This window comes from Dipodomys spectabilis, unplaced genomic scaffold (genome assembly GCF_019054845.1).
Source record: "Dipodomys spectabilis isolate Male_0828 unplaced genomic scaffold, ASM1905484v1 ptg000162l, whole genome shotgun sequence".
NCBI lineage: Eukaryota > Metazoa > Chordata > Mammalia > Rodentia > Heteromyidae > Dipodomys > Dipodomys spectabilis.
The window spans coordinates 862501-880510 of NW_024870839.1; the positions used below are offsets into that span (position 1 = coordinate 862501).

Here is an 18010-nt window from a genome sequence, read left to right on the forward strand (position 1 = left end):
AGACAATTAAAACAAAGGAAACATTATCTTCCTTAATTTCTTTTTTTTCTACCAGTTGTTGGTTGTGGGGCTTGAACTCAGGGCCTGAGCACTGTCCCTGAGCTCTTTTGCTCAAGGCTAACACTCTACCACTTTGAGCCACAGCTCCACTTCCGATTATCTGATGGTCAACTGGAGAAAAGAGTCTCATGAACTTTCCTCCCTGGGTTGACTTTGAACCCCAATCCTTAGATGTCAGCCTCCTGAGTAGCTAGGATTACAGGCATGAGCCATCAGTGCCTGTCTAGCTTCCTAAAGTTCATTTCATTGTTTTCCCTTTTTAAAAAGTTCTGATTTCACAAAATAAATTTTAAAAAACACACACTTCTTGTTTATTAAAGAAATATCACTGTAAGACAGAAACTACAACCAAGTTAAACCAAAGCCTATATGCTTAATGAATGAAAATCAAGATCAAAACAAACTGCTCATTATAACCATTAACTGTTTTGAAGAACCATTAACTGTTTTGAAGAAAAATGTAACCCAAGTAGAGGTAGGATGCAGACAAGTTGAGACCAGGTCATTGTCTTGCACTAACACTGTAGGTAGACACTTGTCTGTCTGTCTGTCTGTCTAAAGCACCTGCGTCTCTATCACTGATAGAATGTACGCATCGTTCCCAGGACTGAGACCAGAGCTATTCCACTATTCATGAAGCAATTGTATGGAGGAGGAAAGAGGAATCTACCATGCTAAGTACAGCCTGTCCAGCAGGCGGCCTGGCTCTGGATGTACAGTTAAAATAGTACACTGAACTGATTCATTTAAAATGAGCTTGCTTCTCACTCTGGCAAGCAAATGAACACTGTTCTGTACCTGTAATGATACCTACCACTGGTCTGGGCCCTGCGAATGAACTAGCTAGAATATGTAAGGTGGGCTTCCTGGCCGAATTTCGTGACCCAAGGCACGTGGCCTACATATAAGCCAACCTGGAGCCCGGACTCAGACAAGTGCAGACACCAGGTGGGCATCAAGCAAACACAGACAGCACATGAAAATGAAGATAGGAGGAGCTGGTTGGTGGGGTTTTTTTGAAGCATTGTGCTAAGGATGTGTCTGAGATGACAAAGGGCCCCAACAGCCTGTGTCTGCTCCCGTGTAGGGAAACCAGGGGACCAGAGAGGGCAGGAATCTCTCTCTAGGCCTCATTAAGTGAATCAGGGCACTTCTAACACTGCATGGAGCCAACCCCCAATGTGAGTCTGGGAAACAGAGAAGCTAGAAAAATCTGACTGCTGTCAGCTAAGAAGGAGAATCATCAGGTCCATAAGAAAACTGGTAGTGTAGGAAGATGGAGCAGAAGTTAGATCGAAGAGGACAGGACTATGATTAAGGCAATGGAAAGGGTTGATAGTGACAAATTCAGACAGAGTAACCAAGGAGCAGAGTTAAAGGGTAAAAGTATTTTGGTAGCAATTCCTAATTGAGAAAAAGTATCTTTGGATACCAGTGGCTCATGTATGGCAGGAGGTGGAGATCTGAGGATTAACTTTCAAAGCCAGCACAGGTAGAAAAGTCCTGTGAAACTCTTATCTCCAATTCACCAGCAAAAATAAATATATAAATAAATAACCAGAAGTGGGAAGTGTGGTTTAAGTGGTTAAGCATCAGCCTTGAGCAAAAAAGCTAAGCAAGAGTACAAAGCCCTAAATTCAAGCCCCAGTACCAATACATACACACATGCACACAAAATGAAATTTACAGAGAAAAGATCCTTTGGTGGAGGTACCATGTTGAAGTGTGTAAGTATTGAAGCCAAGTTGTTTCAAGGGCCATGGGATGTCAGAATTTTAAGGGAACGTATATGGTTTATTTAAATCAGCAGTTGGCTCTAATAGTCTAATGGAACTGAAGTTAGGGAGTAACCTGCACATTACACAGATTCTATCTCTGTTTGCAAACAAACAAACCTTCTAGAAACACTAAACAAATGCAAAAAAACACACCCAAGAAATCCCAGAACTCTCATACCTCAACCATCTCCCATGTTCCTCAGTTTACCACCTAGGCTATGAAGTGACCTCACCACATCAAAGGTTACAATCTTCTAGCCAATTCAGATAATTTATCCAATTCAGACAACCTTCCTTTTCAACACTTCAAGAATAAATCATGAGCTGCTGACTTCCACAAGCAAACCTAGGTCTCTCCAAAAGTAAACTGCTATATTTATTGCAGAACTTATCACTTCATAACTGTTTAATAGATATAAAACTATACTACAACTTTTATTCAATTCCTACTTTCAATGTGTCAATGAAAGCTTTGTGTATCATGTCACTAAGCCTGTCTTTTCCCATAAGCCTTAGGGCCTTTACTTAGTACATCCCACATTGTAGACAAATAAAAACCAGCTTCATTGTCTATCGCCATGGGAACTAGGATATACTCTGCTTAAATTTACAATGTCTTATGAGAGCAAATTCAAAAGAATTCTTTAAAATAAATACATAAGTAGATAAAATGAGCTTGTGCGGGTGGCTCACATCTGTGATCCTAGCAACTCGGCAGGCTGAGATCTGAGGATCATGGTTCAAAGCCAGCCTGGGCAAGAAAATCCATACGACTCCTATCTCCAACTTAGCACCATAAAAGCAAGAAGTGGAGCTGTGATTCAAGTGGTAGAGCCCTAGCCTTAAGAATAAAAGCTCAGGGACAGTGCCCATGCCCTAAGTGCATATATAGGAAAGTTTCCTGCAAAACTCGAGTATTTGTGTCACCAAACCTACCCAAACAACAACAAAATTAACTCATCTGTGAAATATCACATATGCTTTCCTAAAATTAGAATTTTTTCCCCAGTGTGCTGGGGGGAAAAATTGGGGGGACAAGGTAGGCCCAACCATAAGCTTAACAATAAAAGAGAGCTTGAGGTGAGTCAGCTTAACCTGTATGGCCTTGAATAAATCGAAGGAATACTTTGTGTTGGAAACACAGGTAGCCTTTGCAAGAAGCAAATAATTTCCTCCTCGAATGCCTACAATTCTGACAATGGCTGTTTTCACAGCCTCATCACTCAAGCTGCAATCTCAAGCAAATAAATAGCATTTAAAACTAACATTTGTTTAGCCTGCCAGTCCTTCAGCTGCCCCTGATAGCAAACTATATTCCTGGGTTAACTTTCCAACTTCACAATTCATTTGCCTGTCTGCTCCTAATACTAATTTTTAACTCCAGATAAATGATTTCAATTAAATTGAATTTATCTTTAAATCAACTTCATTTTTACAGCCCAGGAAAAAAGTACTGTGTTAAAAAAAAAACTTATTTTCTGGCCATGCAACAACAAAGACAAAAATAAAATAAGGAACTAACCTTTGATTATTTGAAAGCATTAAAAAGCTTATGAATTTATTTTCAAATCATTTCAATGAGATGACTAACATATATCTGAAATCCAAAAAAAGTATTGTGTCCAAAATGCTAAGTAGACATACCAGAAGGGAACTTTCAGAAAGACAGATAACTTGATTTCTGTAGTTGTACATAAGACTTGCATCTCTAAGCTTTACTGTTACTATGCCCTCTTCTCCAAAAAAAATCTCCTTGAAGTGAGCTCATGATTCAAAGGCCATTTTCTGGCCCATGGGCTCATGTCTCTAATCCTTGCTAACTTAGGAGGCTGAGATCTGAGGATCGAGGTTACAGCAGCCTAGACAGGCAAAAAAAAAAAAAGGCTATAGAATCTTATCTGCAATTAACCTACAAAAAATTTAAAGTGGAGATGTGGCTCAAGAAGTAGAACACTATCCTTGCGAGAAAAAACTAAGGGAGAATGCTAGGCCCCAAGTTCAAGCTCCAGTACTGGCACAAAATAATGATTATAATAACAATATGAAATAAAAGCCAGAGTTTAGTGAGGCCACTACCAAGGTGGACAAAGTAAAGAGGTAGAAAGAACTTGAAGGTGACATTAAGCTGATGCATCAACCATCCCACAGTTGCTCAACAAGTGAATGTCATATGGGTATAACATATTTCCTTATTATCTAAATAAGCTGGAGTTATAGTTGTTATCATTTGTAAATGCATCTATTATTTTTTAATATGTATACTGCTTTACATTATGATTGGAACCACAGCATAGTACATGTACTGAAACAACACAGAAGTTGGTTTGCTGTTTTGTTTGGGCTTTTTAAATTTTTTAATATATTTTTAGTTGTTTAGGGGTTTTAGTCCAATTCACCATGATCATTTCACCCCTTCCATCATTCTCCCCCATCTCTCCCACCCCTACCCATCCCCTCAAGCGGCCTAGTTCCATTTTCACATGTGTACACTAAATCTCACCATCTCTCTCTCCATTCACCTGCACCTATCTCCTTGGCCCTTGGCCCCTGGCAACCTGCTTCAGTTCCCTAGTATTCATTCTGTTAAACTGTAAGTTAGTTGTTCAAAGGAGTTACACCATTGGAACCATCCTCTATGACTATCTGCCCTTTGTCTTTCTGAGACCTTTATTTTACTTACTACCCATAAATTATTAACTCTTTTTTTTCTTTCTTTCTTCTTTCTTTCTTTTTTTTTGTCAGTCCTGGGGGTTGAACTCAGGTCTACTGTCATTGAACTCTTTCACTGAAGGCTATTGGTCGGCTACGTTGAGCCATAGCTCCACTTCTGGTTTTCTGGTGGTTAACTGGAGATAAGAGTCTCACAGACTTTCCTGCCTGTGCTGGCTCTGAACTGTGATCCTCAGATCTCAACCTCTTGAGTAGTTAGGATTACAGGGGTGAGTCATCAGCACCGAGCTATCAACACTCTTTTACTTTTTTTGACAGAAAATGCCAGAAGCTGGCTGAGGTAGGTAGGAGCCATGGTATGAGGAGTAGAAAATGAACACGCCCAGAACAAACAAAAAGAATGCAGACAGGCAGCATGCACTCACCCTGCCTCCACCCTGCGTAGTCCCCAGTGGGCAGAGAGAGGGAAGAAGTACTAGAAATTTCTTTCAGCAGTTCCAGAATCCTCTGCATCTTCCTAGGTGGTATTTTTCCATCTATACCAAAGGTTCTATTTGGAGCTTACAACAATAATCTTATCATCTACAATACGGAAACACTTGGTAAAAAGACTTCTTTGTTCCAAACACCTAAAAGGACTTCTATAAAGAAAAAAAATTTTAAGTAGATTTGAAACAACCAAAAACCATTTTTCCCAAAAAAAACTAAAACACATGGAAAGCTGGTACTGAGCCAAGTTCCCAAGAGCAGACCAGCTGTAGTGACAAAACAACTGCAAAGAAAGAGGAAAACACTCGAACAAAGTGTTCACTTGAATATCCACCCACCAACTGCTTCAAAGACTACTGTAGTCAAATTCTCATCTTCATAAAAAAAGTATCTACATCTACAAGATTGGAAAACCCAAGACAGTAAAATAGTAAAGGGATTGACCCATGAGTTGTTTCTTTTCCTTTAGCTCCAAACATATGCTTTTTTTTTCTTTTTCCAGGGGAGGGGGTGGGGGGCTGGGGGTAGTAGGAGGAAGGGTATCTAGTGCTGGGGCTTGAACTCAGGCTTGAGCACTGTCATTGTCCCTGAGCTATTTTGCTTAAGACTAGGACTCTACGACTTGACCCATACAACCACTTCTGGCTTTTTTTGTTGTTGTTGTTAATTGTAGGTTAGAGTTTCATGGACTTTCCTGCGTAGGCTGGCTTCAAACCATGATCCTCATATCGCAATCTCTGAAGTAGCGAGGATTACAAGAATGAGCCACCTGCACATGCTTTCACATTCTTTCTAAGAATGCTAAATGCTAAAATGTTCAACCTTTGAAATCTGTTACCCTGTATTTTATGACCCATCACATAGTGACTTTGGTAGTGCTCCAGATAAACTTGGTTCAATGACTCTCATTAGGTCAATCCAATCATGAATAAGTACTACTAATTAAATCACAGAGATTTCCCATATGCCCTTGGTGCTTACTCAGACAGCAACTAAAAAACGTGTGTTTAAATCTCCCATTAGGGCCGTGCATCTCTGTCTGTTTCCACCATGCTCAGCTTTTTGCTTTAGCATTTTAAACAGGCCTATCTTTACTTCTAGTAACATTGCCAACCTTCAAGTCCCTTCTGTAGAATGCCAGTTGGGTCAAAACTGATTTCATTTATATTTGTGTGACATATCTTTCTCCATCCTTTTACTGTCATGTTTTCTGTCTTAATACTTTAAAACTGTATCTGAGAATCATCTGAGTTGGGCACTGGTAGCTCATGTCTATAATCCTAGCCACTTAGGAGACTGAGATTGTGAGGATAGAAGTTTAAAGCCAGCCTGGCAGAAATGTCCACAAGACTCTTACCTCCAATTAACCACCAAAATACTGGAAGTAGAGTTGTGGCTCAAGTGGTAGAGCACTAGCCTTGAATACAAAGGACAGTGCCAAGCCCCCAACTTCAAGCCCCAGGACCAACATAAATAAATAAATACATACATATATACATATATAAACACATATAAATAAATAAATAGATTATTTATTTGATGGGATATGGCTAGAGCATCTCTGATGAGCTCTGATTCATTCACCTTCACCTGCATACCTATATCAGAACTACTGATGAGCCAAGGTGAAGAAGGTCTGAAGTTTTTATACTGCTTACATTATCTGAATATTTCACAAGTCCTTCTCAGATTCCCATTTTGCTTTCAAGTAACTTGGAAGTTAGATTGTCACTGTAACTGAGAAACAATTTATAGAAGAGAACTTTATTCTAAAATAAAGATGTCCTGTAAAATAAAAACCTATTCTGTAATGATTTCCTGACCTAAAACTCTACCATTTCCACCATGAAGAAGGCGCAGGACACGAGCTCTTCCTCATCCTCAAACAGGGCAGCCATCTGCATATGGTTAACACTACCCCAGCATCAAGGCAGTGCTTTCCTCAGCTAAGCCCTGCGGCCCTGATCCATAAGCCACTGGGCCAGGTACTGGTTACCACAATTCAAGGAAACACACGTCAAAAGATGTCCTCTCTATGCCCTACCACCTGCTGGATAGAAAGCAGACCTGCCCTCATCAGATTCAATATTCCTCAGAAGGCAGAGCTCCCTCCAAGCCCTGTCCCTTGCAGTCCAGTCAGGCTGCCCGGTGAGTCTGAGTGAAATTGTGATTCTCTACACATATTGCTGGAAAATGCACTCCGTACTTATTCAACAGACCCGACTGTTGCCACTGGCAGTAGTAAGATCAAGATCTAATACGAAGAGTGTGAAGTTTCTACCCTGGCCTGGTCTCTCAATCCTGCTTTTTTTGGAGCCACACAGAGAATGATCACGTACCCACTAGTGAGGTGGCCATTTTCCAGTTTCATCGGGTTCCTGTGTGTGAAGTTCATGGAATAGAACCAATGAGAGACAGTCATCAGTTAGAGATCATCCCCATTGTATAACCAAGTAGAGACTGGAGACTGAGAAAGAAGTTTCCAAACACGATCTGTATGTATTTTCCTTGACATCAAGATGTTTAAAATCCCATTGGTTGTGGAAAGGGCACCAGCTCACCTGGTATGCACAATTATTTTGAAATAATAATTTACTATAATTCTAGCAGAGCAAAAATTTGTACAACACCTGCAAATCTCATAATCATGTTTTTTTTAATTTCTACTTTTTTATTGTTATTATAAAGGTGATGTACTGAGGGGTTCTAGTTACATAAGTCAGGTAATCAGTACATTTCTTTTTGGACAATGTCACTTCTTCCCTCGCTGTCTCCCCGTTTTTTCTTCCCATTCCCACCCACAACTTGTATAATTCATTTTCAACATAGTGTCCAGTGAGTACCACTGCTGCATTTTCTCACCCTCTGTCTATTTTGTGCACCCCCTCTTACCTTCCCAAAGACAGACAAAGAAACAGACACAAAGAAAAGAAAAACAACAAGAAAGATAAAAACCTCATTTCCATTTTCTGGAATTCATTTCAATACATATTATTTTGTCAGAGGCACAGAGGTCTTGTGCCTTTGTGGTCCTCCCCTAAGAGAATCCTCCTCTGCTCTCACTGTATATGGATGCCTAGAGACCTGCATAATTTGTCATGTTCCATTGTATTTTAGATCTAGCTCCCGTATATAAGAGAAAACATATGCCTTTTGTCTCTCTGAGCTTGGCTTACCTCGCTTACATTTTGACAGCTCTATTTCAAAAACATATTATGTACTCACAGGTAGGAAGTCTTTTCTACCAACAGAAAGAAGTACAATCATTTGACATGTTGTCTCTTATAAAATATGGGCAGTCTAATACTGTAGTGATTAATGACCCAGGAACACCACTGGCCTCAAACACACATAAAAATAGTTCTCCTCACTGTTCCTCCCAGGGAGAGTCTTCAGAAATAAATGAATGAGAAAATTCCACTCTTGCCCTTGCCAGGCACATGAAGGCCATGCACCTGACATTGCAGCTGTGTTTCTTACATCTGGAACCCTCACAAGTCCAGAGGCCTTTTTCAAAAGTCTCATAGTGTTTGTTCTGTTCTGTTCCTAACTTCCCTGGTGTGGAGATAAACACTTACTTTAGTGTATGTTACAGATAACACCATCACAAGAATTTGATCCAGACTTAAATAGATTTTGTATTTTCCTATATAAAAAAATTCCACCCACAATTGGGATATTTCTCTTGAATTTTTAGGTGGTTATCTGTTTCTTAAGGGCTCTGAACAATACTTCTTAGCTGGTTCTATAAGAGTGCTTTGTGCCCCAAAAGGCCACCCAGGGTGACTGGGCCATGACAGCATCTACCTTCGTGGGTGACATTATAACACTGCTAGATGGCCTGCTGCATCCATGAATGGGACTGGGCAATGAAGCCCAGTCCCACCGGGAGAGAGAAGAGATGGGAACAGCCCTGCGCCCCCTGGGATTCACATGGAGACACAGTTCAGGAATGAAGGATTCCCTGGGAAAGTCGCGTTAGAACTTCAGAACTTACCAGGCCATCTTCTACAGGCAATGTCAAAGAAATGCTTCAGTAAAGGAAGAAATGACCCTGTCCTACAAGGCAGAGCTGTGCAGATGATTCAAAACCAGACACTACAAGCACCAATGTTTAATTTAAAGATTGTCTTGAGAATGATCAGCAGCCCCAGCACCAGTGGCTCACACCTGTAATCCTGGCTAAACAGGAGGTTTACATCTGAAGACTGAGGTTTGAAGCGAGGCCGAAGAATCTTACTTCCTGCAAAAAAAATCTAGAGCTAAAGGTGTGGCAAGTGGTAAAGTGCCAATATTGATCAGAAACAAGCCAAGCAAGAGCACAAAGTCTTGAGTTTAAGCCCCAGTATTGACACAAATAAATGGGAAAGTAAATAAATCAACGTACGTCAATACCAGTGGCAAAGCAATTACACCATATGATATTCTTCCAATGACATAATGTAAAGGCTTGAGCCAATAGCTGAAGAGGAAATATTTCAATTGTTATGTGAAATATCTCCTTCATTTATGATCAATATTTAGGAAATATTTCATGTAACAGTTGAAATACTTTTTCTCAGCTGAAATTCTCAGTCTTTATAGAAGATACTAGCAGACAGGATGATGTGGAAATTCTAAAGGAATGTATTGTTGAAAATTCAGACAATACATGAATGCATTTTGGTCATAAAGGTGAATATGAAAGAGTAGAGTGTGAAAAGAAATGTATCTTGAGCCCTAAATTGGTAGGGGGAAAATAGGTAAGGGAAGAACAAAACACAATACTGGTAATTGATCACATTCCCCCAAATTGTCAATGAAAAGCTCTGGCTTCCAACCTCCCAGCTCTACAACTGACCTGAAGCCTGAAAAATCCTGAATTCTTCTTTTAATAAACATTGCTTGAAAATAAAACTTCAACCAAGTGCCAGTGGTTCACTTCTATAATCCTGGCTAGCTGAGGTCTCATGAGTGCAATTCGAAGCCAGCCTGGGTACTATGTCTATGGGACTCTTATTTTCAATTAATAAGCAAAAAGCCAGAAGTGGTGGTATGGCTCAAGTGGTTGAGCCTTAGCCTTGAGCTAAAAAGCTCAAGGACAGTACCTAAGCCTGAGTTCAAGCCTCAGGACTGGCACAAAAAGAAAAGAAGGAAGGAAGGAAGGAAGGAAAGCAGGAAGGCAGGGAGGTAGGGAGGGAGGGAGGGAGGAAGGGAGGGAGGGAGGGAGGGAGGAAGGGAGGAAGGGAGGGAGGGAGGGAAGATGGGAGGGAGGGAAGATGGGAGGGAGGGAGGGAGGAAAAGAAAATCTGAGAGCATGGAGAAGAATGAATGACAAACAAGATGGAGTCTCCTCCAACAATAACTTCAAATCTTTGTGGCCAAGGCAGAAAGAAACTGAGTTTGGAAAATAGCTCTGAAGCATCAGCATAGTCAGTTCTAAACTATGCCTCTGGAGGGAGGAGAAGCTTCAAGCAGCCACTGTGAGTCACCCAATCCCAGGCTACCAAAGCTCACTAGCTCATTCCTGTGTGGTAGTTCCATGTTCTTTGGTATGAAATGGCCACTTAAAAGCATGCCTTGTCTGCAAGAACCACCAGCACCACGATCAAATACAAACATAAACTATGATCTATCCTGTCTCATGTGACATCCTCCAGATGCTGGCACCAGCATCTGGCTCAGGTTCCATAGTCACAATACGGGTAACTCTCTCAGTTTGAGAAGGATGAGCTATTTGAGAGATGCAAGGTGTGATCAATGGAGGTACAGGGCACATTAGAAATGTTTTCGATACCTAGACTCAATCTGTCCTCCAGAAAATGGAGAGGTCTTTCTCTTACTTGATGAACGAAAGGGCTGTCTCACTTTGTGAGGACTCAAGGGCTCCAGAAAAGGAACCAATAGTTAAAGAAGTCATTTTCCTTTCTCTGTGCTTACTCTGAGTTCTACTAAACTCAAAGCTAATAGAAGAAAAAGGGCAGGGTGCTGGTGCTTATACCTGTAACGCCAGCTACTCAGGAGGCTGAGATCTGAGAATCTGTGTTCCAGCCATCCCAGGAAGGAAAGTCTATGAGACTCTCTTCTCCAATTAACCATCAAAAAGCCAGACATGGAGCTACAGCTCAAGTAGAAGAATACTAGTTTTAAGCAAACAAGCTCGGGGACAACACCAAAGCCCCAGAACTGTCACCAAGAAAAAAAAAATCATGGGGACAATGCAAAGCTATAGATGCTATATTATGAACTGCCACCACAAAATATAAAAGCAGTCTTAGGTTTCCCATCTGCAAGTTTTCTTTCTAAGGTAAAAATTATAATCATTATCTGTTTTAAATGCCTCATAACTGGCTATGTTAACCAAATCATCATGCAAAAATGATAAGACAAGAAAATAAATATCAAAAGCCATTAATAACCTGTTGAAGGTTGCTATTTTTATCATTTAAGACTTAGTTATCTTGGGTTGCGTGCTGTTTGATTTATGAAAACGTTCATGGCAAAAAAATTAACTGCTGAGAAAATTAAGACCTTTGGGGGAAGAAAAAACACAGTGATGGCCATTAAGACATATTTTTAGGTTCATAAAAACATATAACTAAAACAGTGTGCTAAATGAAGCCAGTATCAAAAACATTTCACACTTAAAATTATACCCCAGACTATGTTATTAATCTCAATTTCCATCGTTTATAGAGAGGAAGCCTTTTAGAAATCTTTTTCCTTATCCGGTCTTAGAAGTCTCAGTAACAGGCATGCTTCTGGGAAATGTACTTTGCTTGTAGGCAATACACTATGATGACCTTATATATCACTTGACCAAGTTACAGTGTTCAGTCACTTCATCAAACATGAATCTACATGGTGTGTAGATATTTTGTGAGTGCAATACTCTATATTCCTCACTTTCAATCCTTCACAATGTCCATGACTCTCTTCCAATGCCTTAAGAATACTAGGTTTACAAAAGAAAAAATTCTGTCCTATAGACTACAGCATTCACAGTTGTCTGAATTTCCAGCCTGTCAGCCTGCCCTATAGACTTCAGATTTGCTCTCTCTTTTTGTATGTGTATAAAATATCCTATCATTTCTGTTCCTCTGGAGATAGTGATTGGTGCCTACACAGAGAGGCTCTCTATGTAGCATTCTCTATTCCAATGTCTGGGCTTTTCCTGGGTTAGGAGCCCCGATGCTGAGGGCCCACCTGGCATTTCTCAGTTGTTTCACTCCTCAAAGAAAACAGGTTCCAGTGGCTGATACCTGCAATCCTAGCTATTCAAGAGGCTGAAATCTCAGGATCACCATTCAAAGCCAGCCTGGGCAGGAGTCCATGAGATTCAAAAAAGCTGGAAGTGAAATGATAGCTCAAGTGGTACAAGCACCAGCCTTTAGAAGAAAAGGACAGGGCTGGGAGGGTGGTTCAGTGGGAGAGTGCTTGCCTTGCATGCATGAGGCCCTGGGTTCGATTCCTCAGCACCACATAAGCAGAAAAAGGCGGAAGTGGTGCTGTGGCTCAAGTGCTAGAGTGCTAGCCTTGAGCTGAAGAACTGATGGACAGCACCCAGACCTAGAGTTCAGGCCCCAGGACTGACAAAAAGAAGAAGGAGGAGGAGGAGGAAGAGGAGGAAGAGGAAGAAGAAGAAGAAGGAGGAGGAGGAGGAGGAGGAGGAGGAGGAGGAGGAGGAAGAGGAGGAGGAGGAAGAGGAGGAGGAGGAAGAGGAAGAGGAGGAGGAGGAAGAGGAAGAAGAAGAAGAAGAAGAAGGAGGAGGAGGAGGAGGAGGAGGAGGAGGAGGAGGAGGAAGAAGAGGAGGACGAAGAGGAGGAGGAAGAGGAGGAGGAGGAGGAAGAGAAAGAAGAAGAAGAAGAAAAAGAAGACAGCACCCAAGCCCTGAGTTCTCTATACTTGTCCTAGTACATAGGTAGACAGACAGACAGACAGATAACTAAATGTAATTCCTAGTATCTAATTTTCCAAAATTTCCTTTCAATGCTCTCTTCACTTCAACTTTCCTATTTCTGTTCCTCAGTCCTTTCTTCTAATCATTAGACAAAAGTAACAATAAATGTAAGTGGCCACAAGTAGGATGAAAATTCTTATAATATATACATAGACTTATACAACTGTATCCATGAAAGCAATATCAGATTGCAAGGGCTATCTACAGTGTCAAGGTTTCTTAAATGCATGTTTTCAGAAGGAAGATACATTTTAAGGTGGGATTTTTTTTTGGTCCAACGTAGAACTCAGAATTATTTCTATTCAATTATAGCTTTAATTAGGAAATAGGAAAAGTGTAAGTTTACTTATAAATACCAAATTTTAAATCCAGACAATATTTTGAAACTTAAAGCATCCTTTAAGACAGAAAACTCCTTTTTCAGTGCTGGGCTCTAACTTTCAGAGTCCTAAGAGAATTGTCTAGTAATTTCAGCCATCTAATAGTTTTTTTAATGCTCAGCTCCAAAATTAAGACTCAGCTGGAATTACTATAGACCCAATTCACATGGCTATATATCTGCAGGAGAAATATATTTTTAGAATTTAACTCACCTCCCACATCAATCTGTAGTCCATATTCTCATCCAGGTCTTCAGGCATCCTCTTCTCCCCAGCAAAGGGTCCAAACTTTTCACCCTGTGTAGCAATGATTACATTGAAAGAAGATTAGCATGATAATCAAGCCAATAACATTCCATTTTTTCCATTTGAATCTTTTTTCAGCTAGGTAGCTCGCATCTGTAATCCTAGCTACTCAGGAGGCTGAGATCTAAGCATCAAGGTTTGACACCAGCCTGGGCAGACTTTTATCCATGAGACTTTTATCTCCACTTACCCAGCACAAAGTCCAAAGTGAAAGTGTGGCTCAAGTAGTAGAGCACTCAATTTGAGCAAAAAGCCAAGCATGAGCATAGCATGAGAGCCTGAGTTCCAGCACAAAAAGAAAGCCCCAGTACCAGCACACACACAAAAAAAATAATAATTCCTCTGAATCTTTAAATAAGATAGATTGGGACATCCCAAAAATATTAACTAATTTACATAACAAAAGTATTTACATACTTAAAATCCAGCTTCATCTGCTTCTAACCTAGAAGTCTGACTCTATAGCACAAGAGCCCACTTGAAAGAGTTAAACCCACTCCACTTCCAGAGGCACTGAGCACGTCAGTCTCCCTCACAGCCTTTGGCAAGGGGTCTTAATATGAAAAACACTGAGTTCTGTCTGACTTGAGAGACAAACCCACCAGGCACAAAATCACCTGGTTTCTATAAAAGTCACAAATTCATCCCTATTTTGCACAAGAAAGGAGGAGGCCTGCCATTCTCAGAGGAAGACAGCTCCTAAATCGTTTAAATCCGCCTGCCAATCTTCCCAACAGCCTAGTGGGCACACGTCTCTTTACATGCTTCCTCCACGTGTGTGCTTTGAAGCCCTGTGAACTCAAACCAAGGGGGGGCTGGCTGCTGGTTCTCATACAGAACCCAGGCTTTGTTCAAGTTGAGATCTGGGAGGGGGTGTGAGAGAACTGCAGGGTTAGTTTCTGAGTGTGCAACAGTGCAGTGTAGTCCTGAGTGTGCAAATGGTGAGGCATAGCCCCTAAGTGTACCAAACATGGCTGCAAACCCCTAAACATGCAAAGCATGTGTAATAGACTTAAGCATGACTTATCAGACACATGGCCCAGATGTGTGAACCCTGGGTGTGCAACCTCTTGTGTGTTGGCCCCAGGTGTGTAAAGCTGAGTGGCTGGCCACTGCAGTCTGGCTTGAATGAACTTGCAAAGTCACATTTGATGGACAGGTGGCCTATCTTTCTCTCAGGGGACTGAAGGAGGAACACAGACGGGAGGGGGGGGGCACAGGAAGTTCTGGGGGAGCTCCTGATCCTGCTGTGAGCTTTCTCCCAACCAGCCTGGGACTGTTTTCAGTGGAGTCTTTCTCTTTGCCCAAAAGAAGAAAATAACAAAATCTCCAGGGGAGCTTTTGATGAACCTTGTTAGAGAAAAATGTAATAACCAATGCAGTGTTTTAAGGAATATAAATTACTTAATGAACAACAGAAAACCCAATTCCCAGGAAGAGTAAAATTTGAAAGCTTAGAGAGGAACTACAGATAGTAAGCCCAGATGAAGAAAAGACAAGCCACAAAAATGTATTCAATGTTAACCTGAGGGGTAGAACAAAGAGAGCTAGAAGATCAAGACAGTAAGTCTAAGTAAGCCAAACATATCAAAGAAACAGGGATGCTGGGTACTGGTGGCTCATGCCTGTAATCCTAGCTACTCAGGAAGCAGAAAGCTGAAGATCACATTCCAAGCCAGCCCAGGCATGAAAGTCCATGAGACTCTTATCTCCAGGTGGTTAACTGGAGATAAGAACTGGAAAACCAGAAGTAGAGCTGTGGTTCAAAATGGTAGAGCATCAACCTTGAGAAGAAAAGCTCAGGGACAGTGTCTAGGCCGAGTTCAAGCCACACGACCAACAAAAAAAAGGAAAAGAAAAAGAAAAGAAACTCAGAGATTGTTAGTAACTCATATCAAGACAGAGCTGACACCAAAACAAAGTTTAGGAAGCATACTCACAAGGAGCTAGAAGCCTATTCTGTCTCTAGAGACGCCCCAGCCAAGACTCAACATACACTCATGCCAAGATGGGTACTCAGCATCATGTCTCAGACCAACAGCCTCAACAATGCTGTCACTAAAAAGAATTCCTTTCACAGGAGCCAGTGGCTCACACGTACAATCCAACCTACTTAAGAGACAGAGGGACTGTAGTTCAAGGCCAGCTTGGGGGAAAGCTGGTGAAATCCACCTTAACAGAAAAAGAGGCACAGGGTAGTGCACACTCATCATCCTCATTACTAGTCCCTAATTACTAGTAATCCAGTTAGGGCACAAGCAGAAAGCAAGATGCTATACCAAAAATAACCAGAGCAGCCAGGTGCCGGTGGCTAATATCTGTAATCCAACTTATTTGTCAATTTGAGATTTGAGGATTATGGTTTGAAGCCACCCCAGGCAGGAAAGTCTATGAGACTGTTATCTCCAATAAACTACTCAAAAAAAAAAAAAAGCCTGTAGAAAAGCTGTGGCTCAAGTGGTAGAGTGCTAACCTTGTGTAATAAAAGCTTAAGGACAGTGTCCAGGCCCTGAGTTCAAGCCCCAGGACAGGCATCAAGGGAAAAAAAAAGAGAGAGAAAGGACTAGAGGCATAGCTCAAATAGTAGAATGCTTGTTTAGCCAGCATAAAGCCCTAAATTCAAACCCCAGTACCATCATAAGAAAATAAGCGTTTCTCAAAAGTTGGGCATGGTAGCTTACATCTTTAATCACAGCTACTCAGGAGGATTGCTAAAAAGTTAGCAAGATGCCCCTCACCCCTTTCTCAACCAAAAAAGCCAAAGCATCATGGTTCAGCCCTGTAATTCCACCTACAGGGCAAGTGAAGTCAGGAAGATTTTGGTCTGAGATCAGCTCCAGGCAAAAACATGAGACCCTGTCTGAAAAACGAAAGCAAAAAGGAGTTTGGAGTGTGGCTCAAATGGTACATTAAGCCCCTGAGTTTAAACTCCAGTACACACATACACACACACACACACACACACACACACACACATACACACGCACACACACACGCACACACATACACACAATTTCTTGACTCAAAATGAGACCTAACCAGTATTTGCTAGCAGGAAAGAAAAGCTGCATAAGAAATGCAACACCATGAAAGAATTAATAATACTGCACTCACAGGTGCCATGCTCCCGCACAGTAATCCTTTGTGGAAATTTTCCTACGTGACAACTAAGAAAAGTGAGGCTTGAAGCGTTTACATAACTTGATTAAGATCAGTCCGCTAGCGAAGGTTAGAGGCAGGATGTATTATTTTGAGAAGAAAGCTCCAGCACCTCTATTTCATCGTTACAGAGCAAAACTTTGACAAATACCATCCATCCTCCACTGAGTAGGCCAATCCTTCCCTCCTCTCAGTTTCCTTCCCAGGACATTCTGCGAGACCTCAGGCATTGCCTTGTTCAAAGCAGATACTCAGTACATTGGCTGTTGAATTGAAATGCGGTGAAATGTGGTGAGAGGCAATCTACAGAAGAGATGGAAAAATAAGGTATGTCTGTAATAAATTTGAGGAGTTGGCTAATGGATGTGGTTCAATTTTCAGTCCACTCTGCCATGTACTTAATCTTTACCAAGCACCGCAGAAGGTAATAATAAACCATGAACTATCTAGAAGGCTGACAATGGGGCATCACAGTGCCAGACTACCCCAAAAAGAAAAGTCCTCAAGACTCCATCTCCACAGAAGGAATCTGGATGCTCAAAATAACGCAGAGACAACAGGAATCCTGGTGAATCACAGGTCGAGTGTCTGGGCAGGAACAGACTCTATCCTAAAAATAAAACAAAATAAAAAGCAGAGCTAGTATGGCTCAGTCATATCACACCTAGCAAGTTCAAAGTCCTGAGTCCAAATTCCAATACCACCAAAACGAACCACAAGACCATGAGACAGGAACAAGGGTTGACTTACAGGCTTTCACAAGAACTAAGTGAAAATACCTAATACTGTCATCTGCCTCTAGACACAAGGACCATCTCTAAGAACTACAATTGCTCCATAATATTTGTTGGATCAGTTCATTAATTGTAGTTGTTATCATCACACACACATAGTTTCAGAACAAACAGTACATGTGGATTGGTTATGGATTTCTTAAATCCAAAACAACACAAAACACAAAGCCACCATGAGCCACTGAGGTGCAGTATGAATTTGTGAACACAGGAGATATCACACAAGGCAGACATACAATAATGATTTCAACTCTGATTCTATCTCCAAATCAGTTATCAGCAGCCACCAGGAAATGTCGATAAACATCCACTGGCAGAATTAGAGCCGTAGGATAAAAATCCATTATTTCTTACCAGATTCACCTTCTAAACCCATCAACAAAGAACCTTATTCCAACAAAATCTAGTCTTCTTGTATTGTTGTTTATACATGGT

The 18010-nt window shown here is 41.1% G+C and overlaps 1 protein-coding gene across 2 annotated transcripts in view; it reads right to left on the bottom strand.

Moving 5' to 3' along the window:
* Nucleotides 1-18010, bottom strand: part of Prdm5 (PR/SET domain 5) — a 131576-nt gene that overhangs the window by 108290 nt on the left and 5276 nt on the right. For both annotated transcript variants that reach the window (XM_042692983.1, XM_042692982.1), the window contains exon 2: nucleotides 13530-13613. In XM_042692983.1, coding sequence (XP_042548917.1) covers nucleotides 13530-13613 — 84 coding nt within the window. The remainder of the gene's footprint in view (nucleotides 1-13529; nucleotides 13614-18010) is intronic.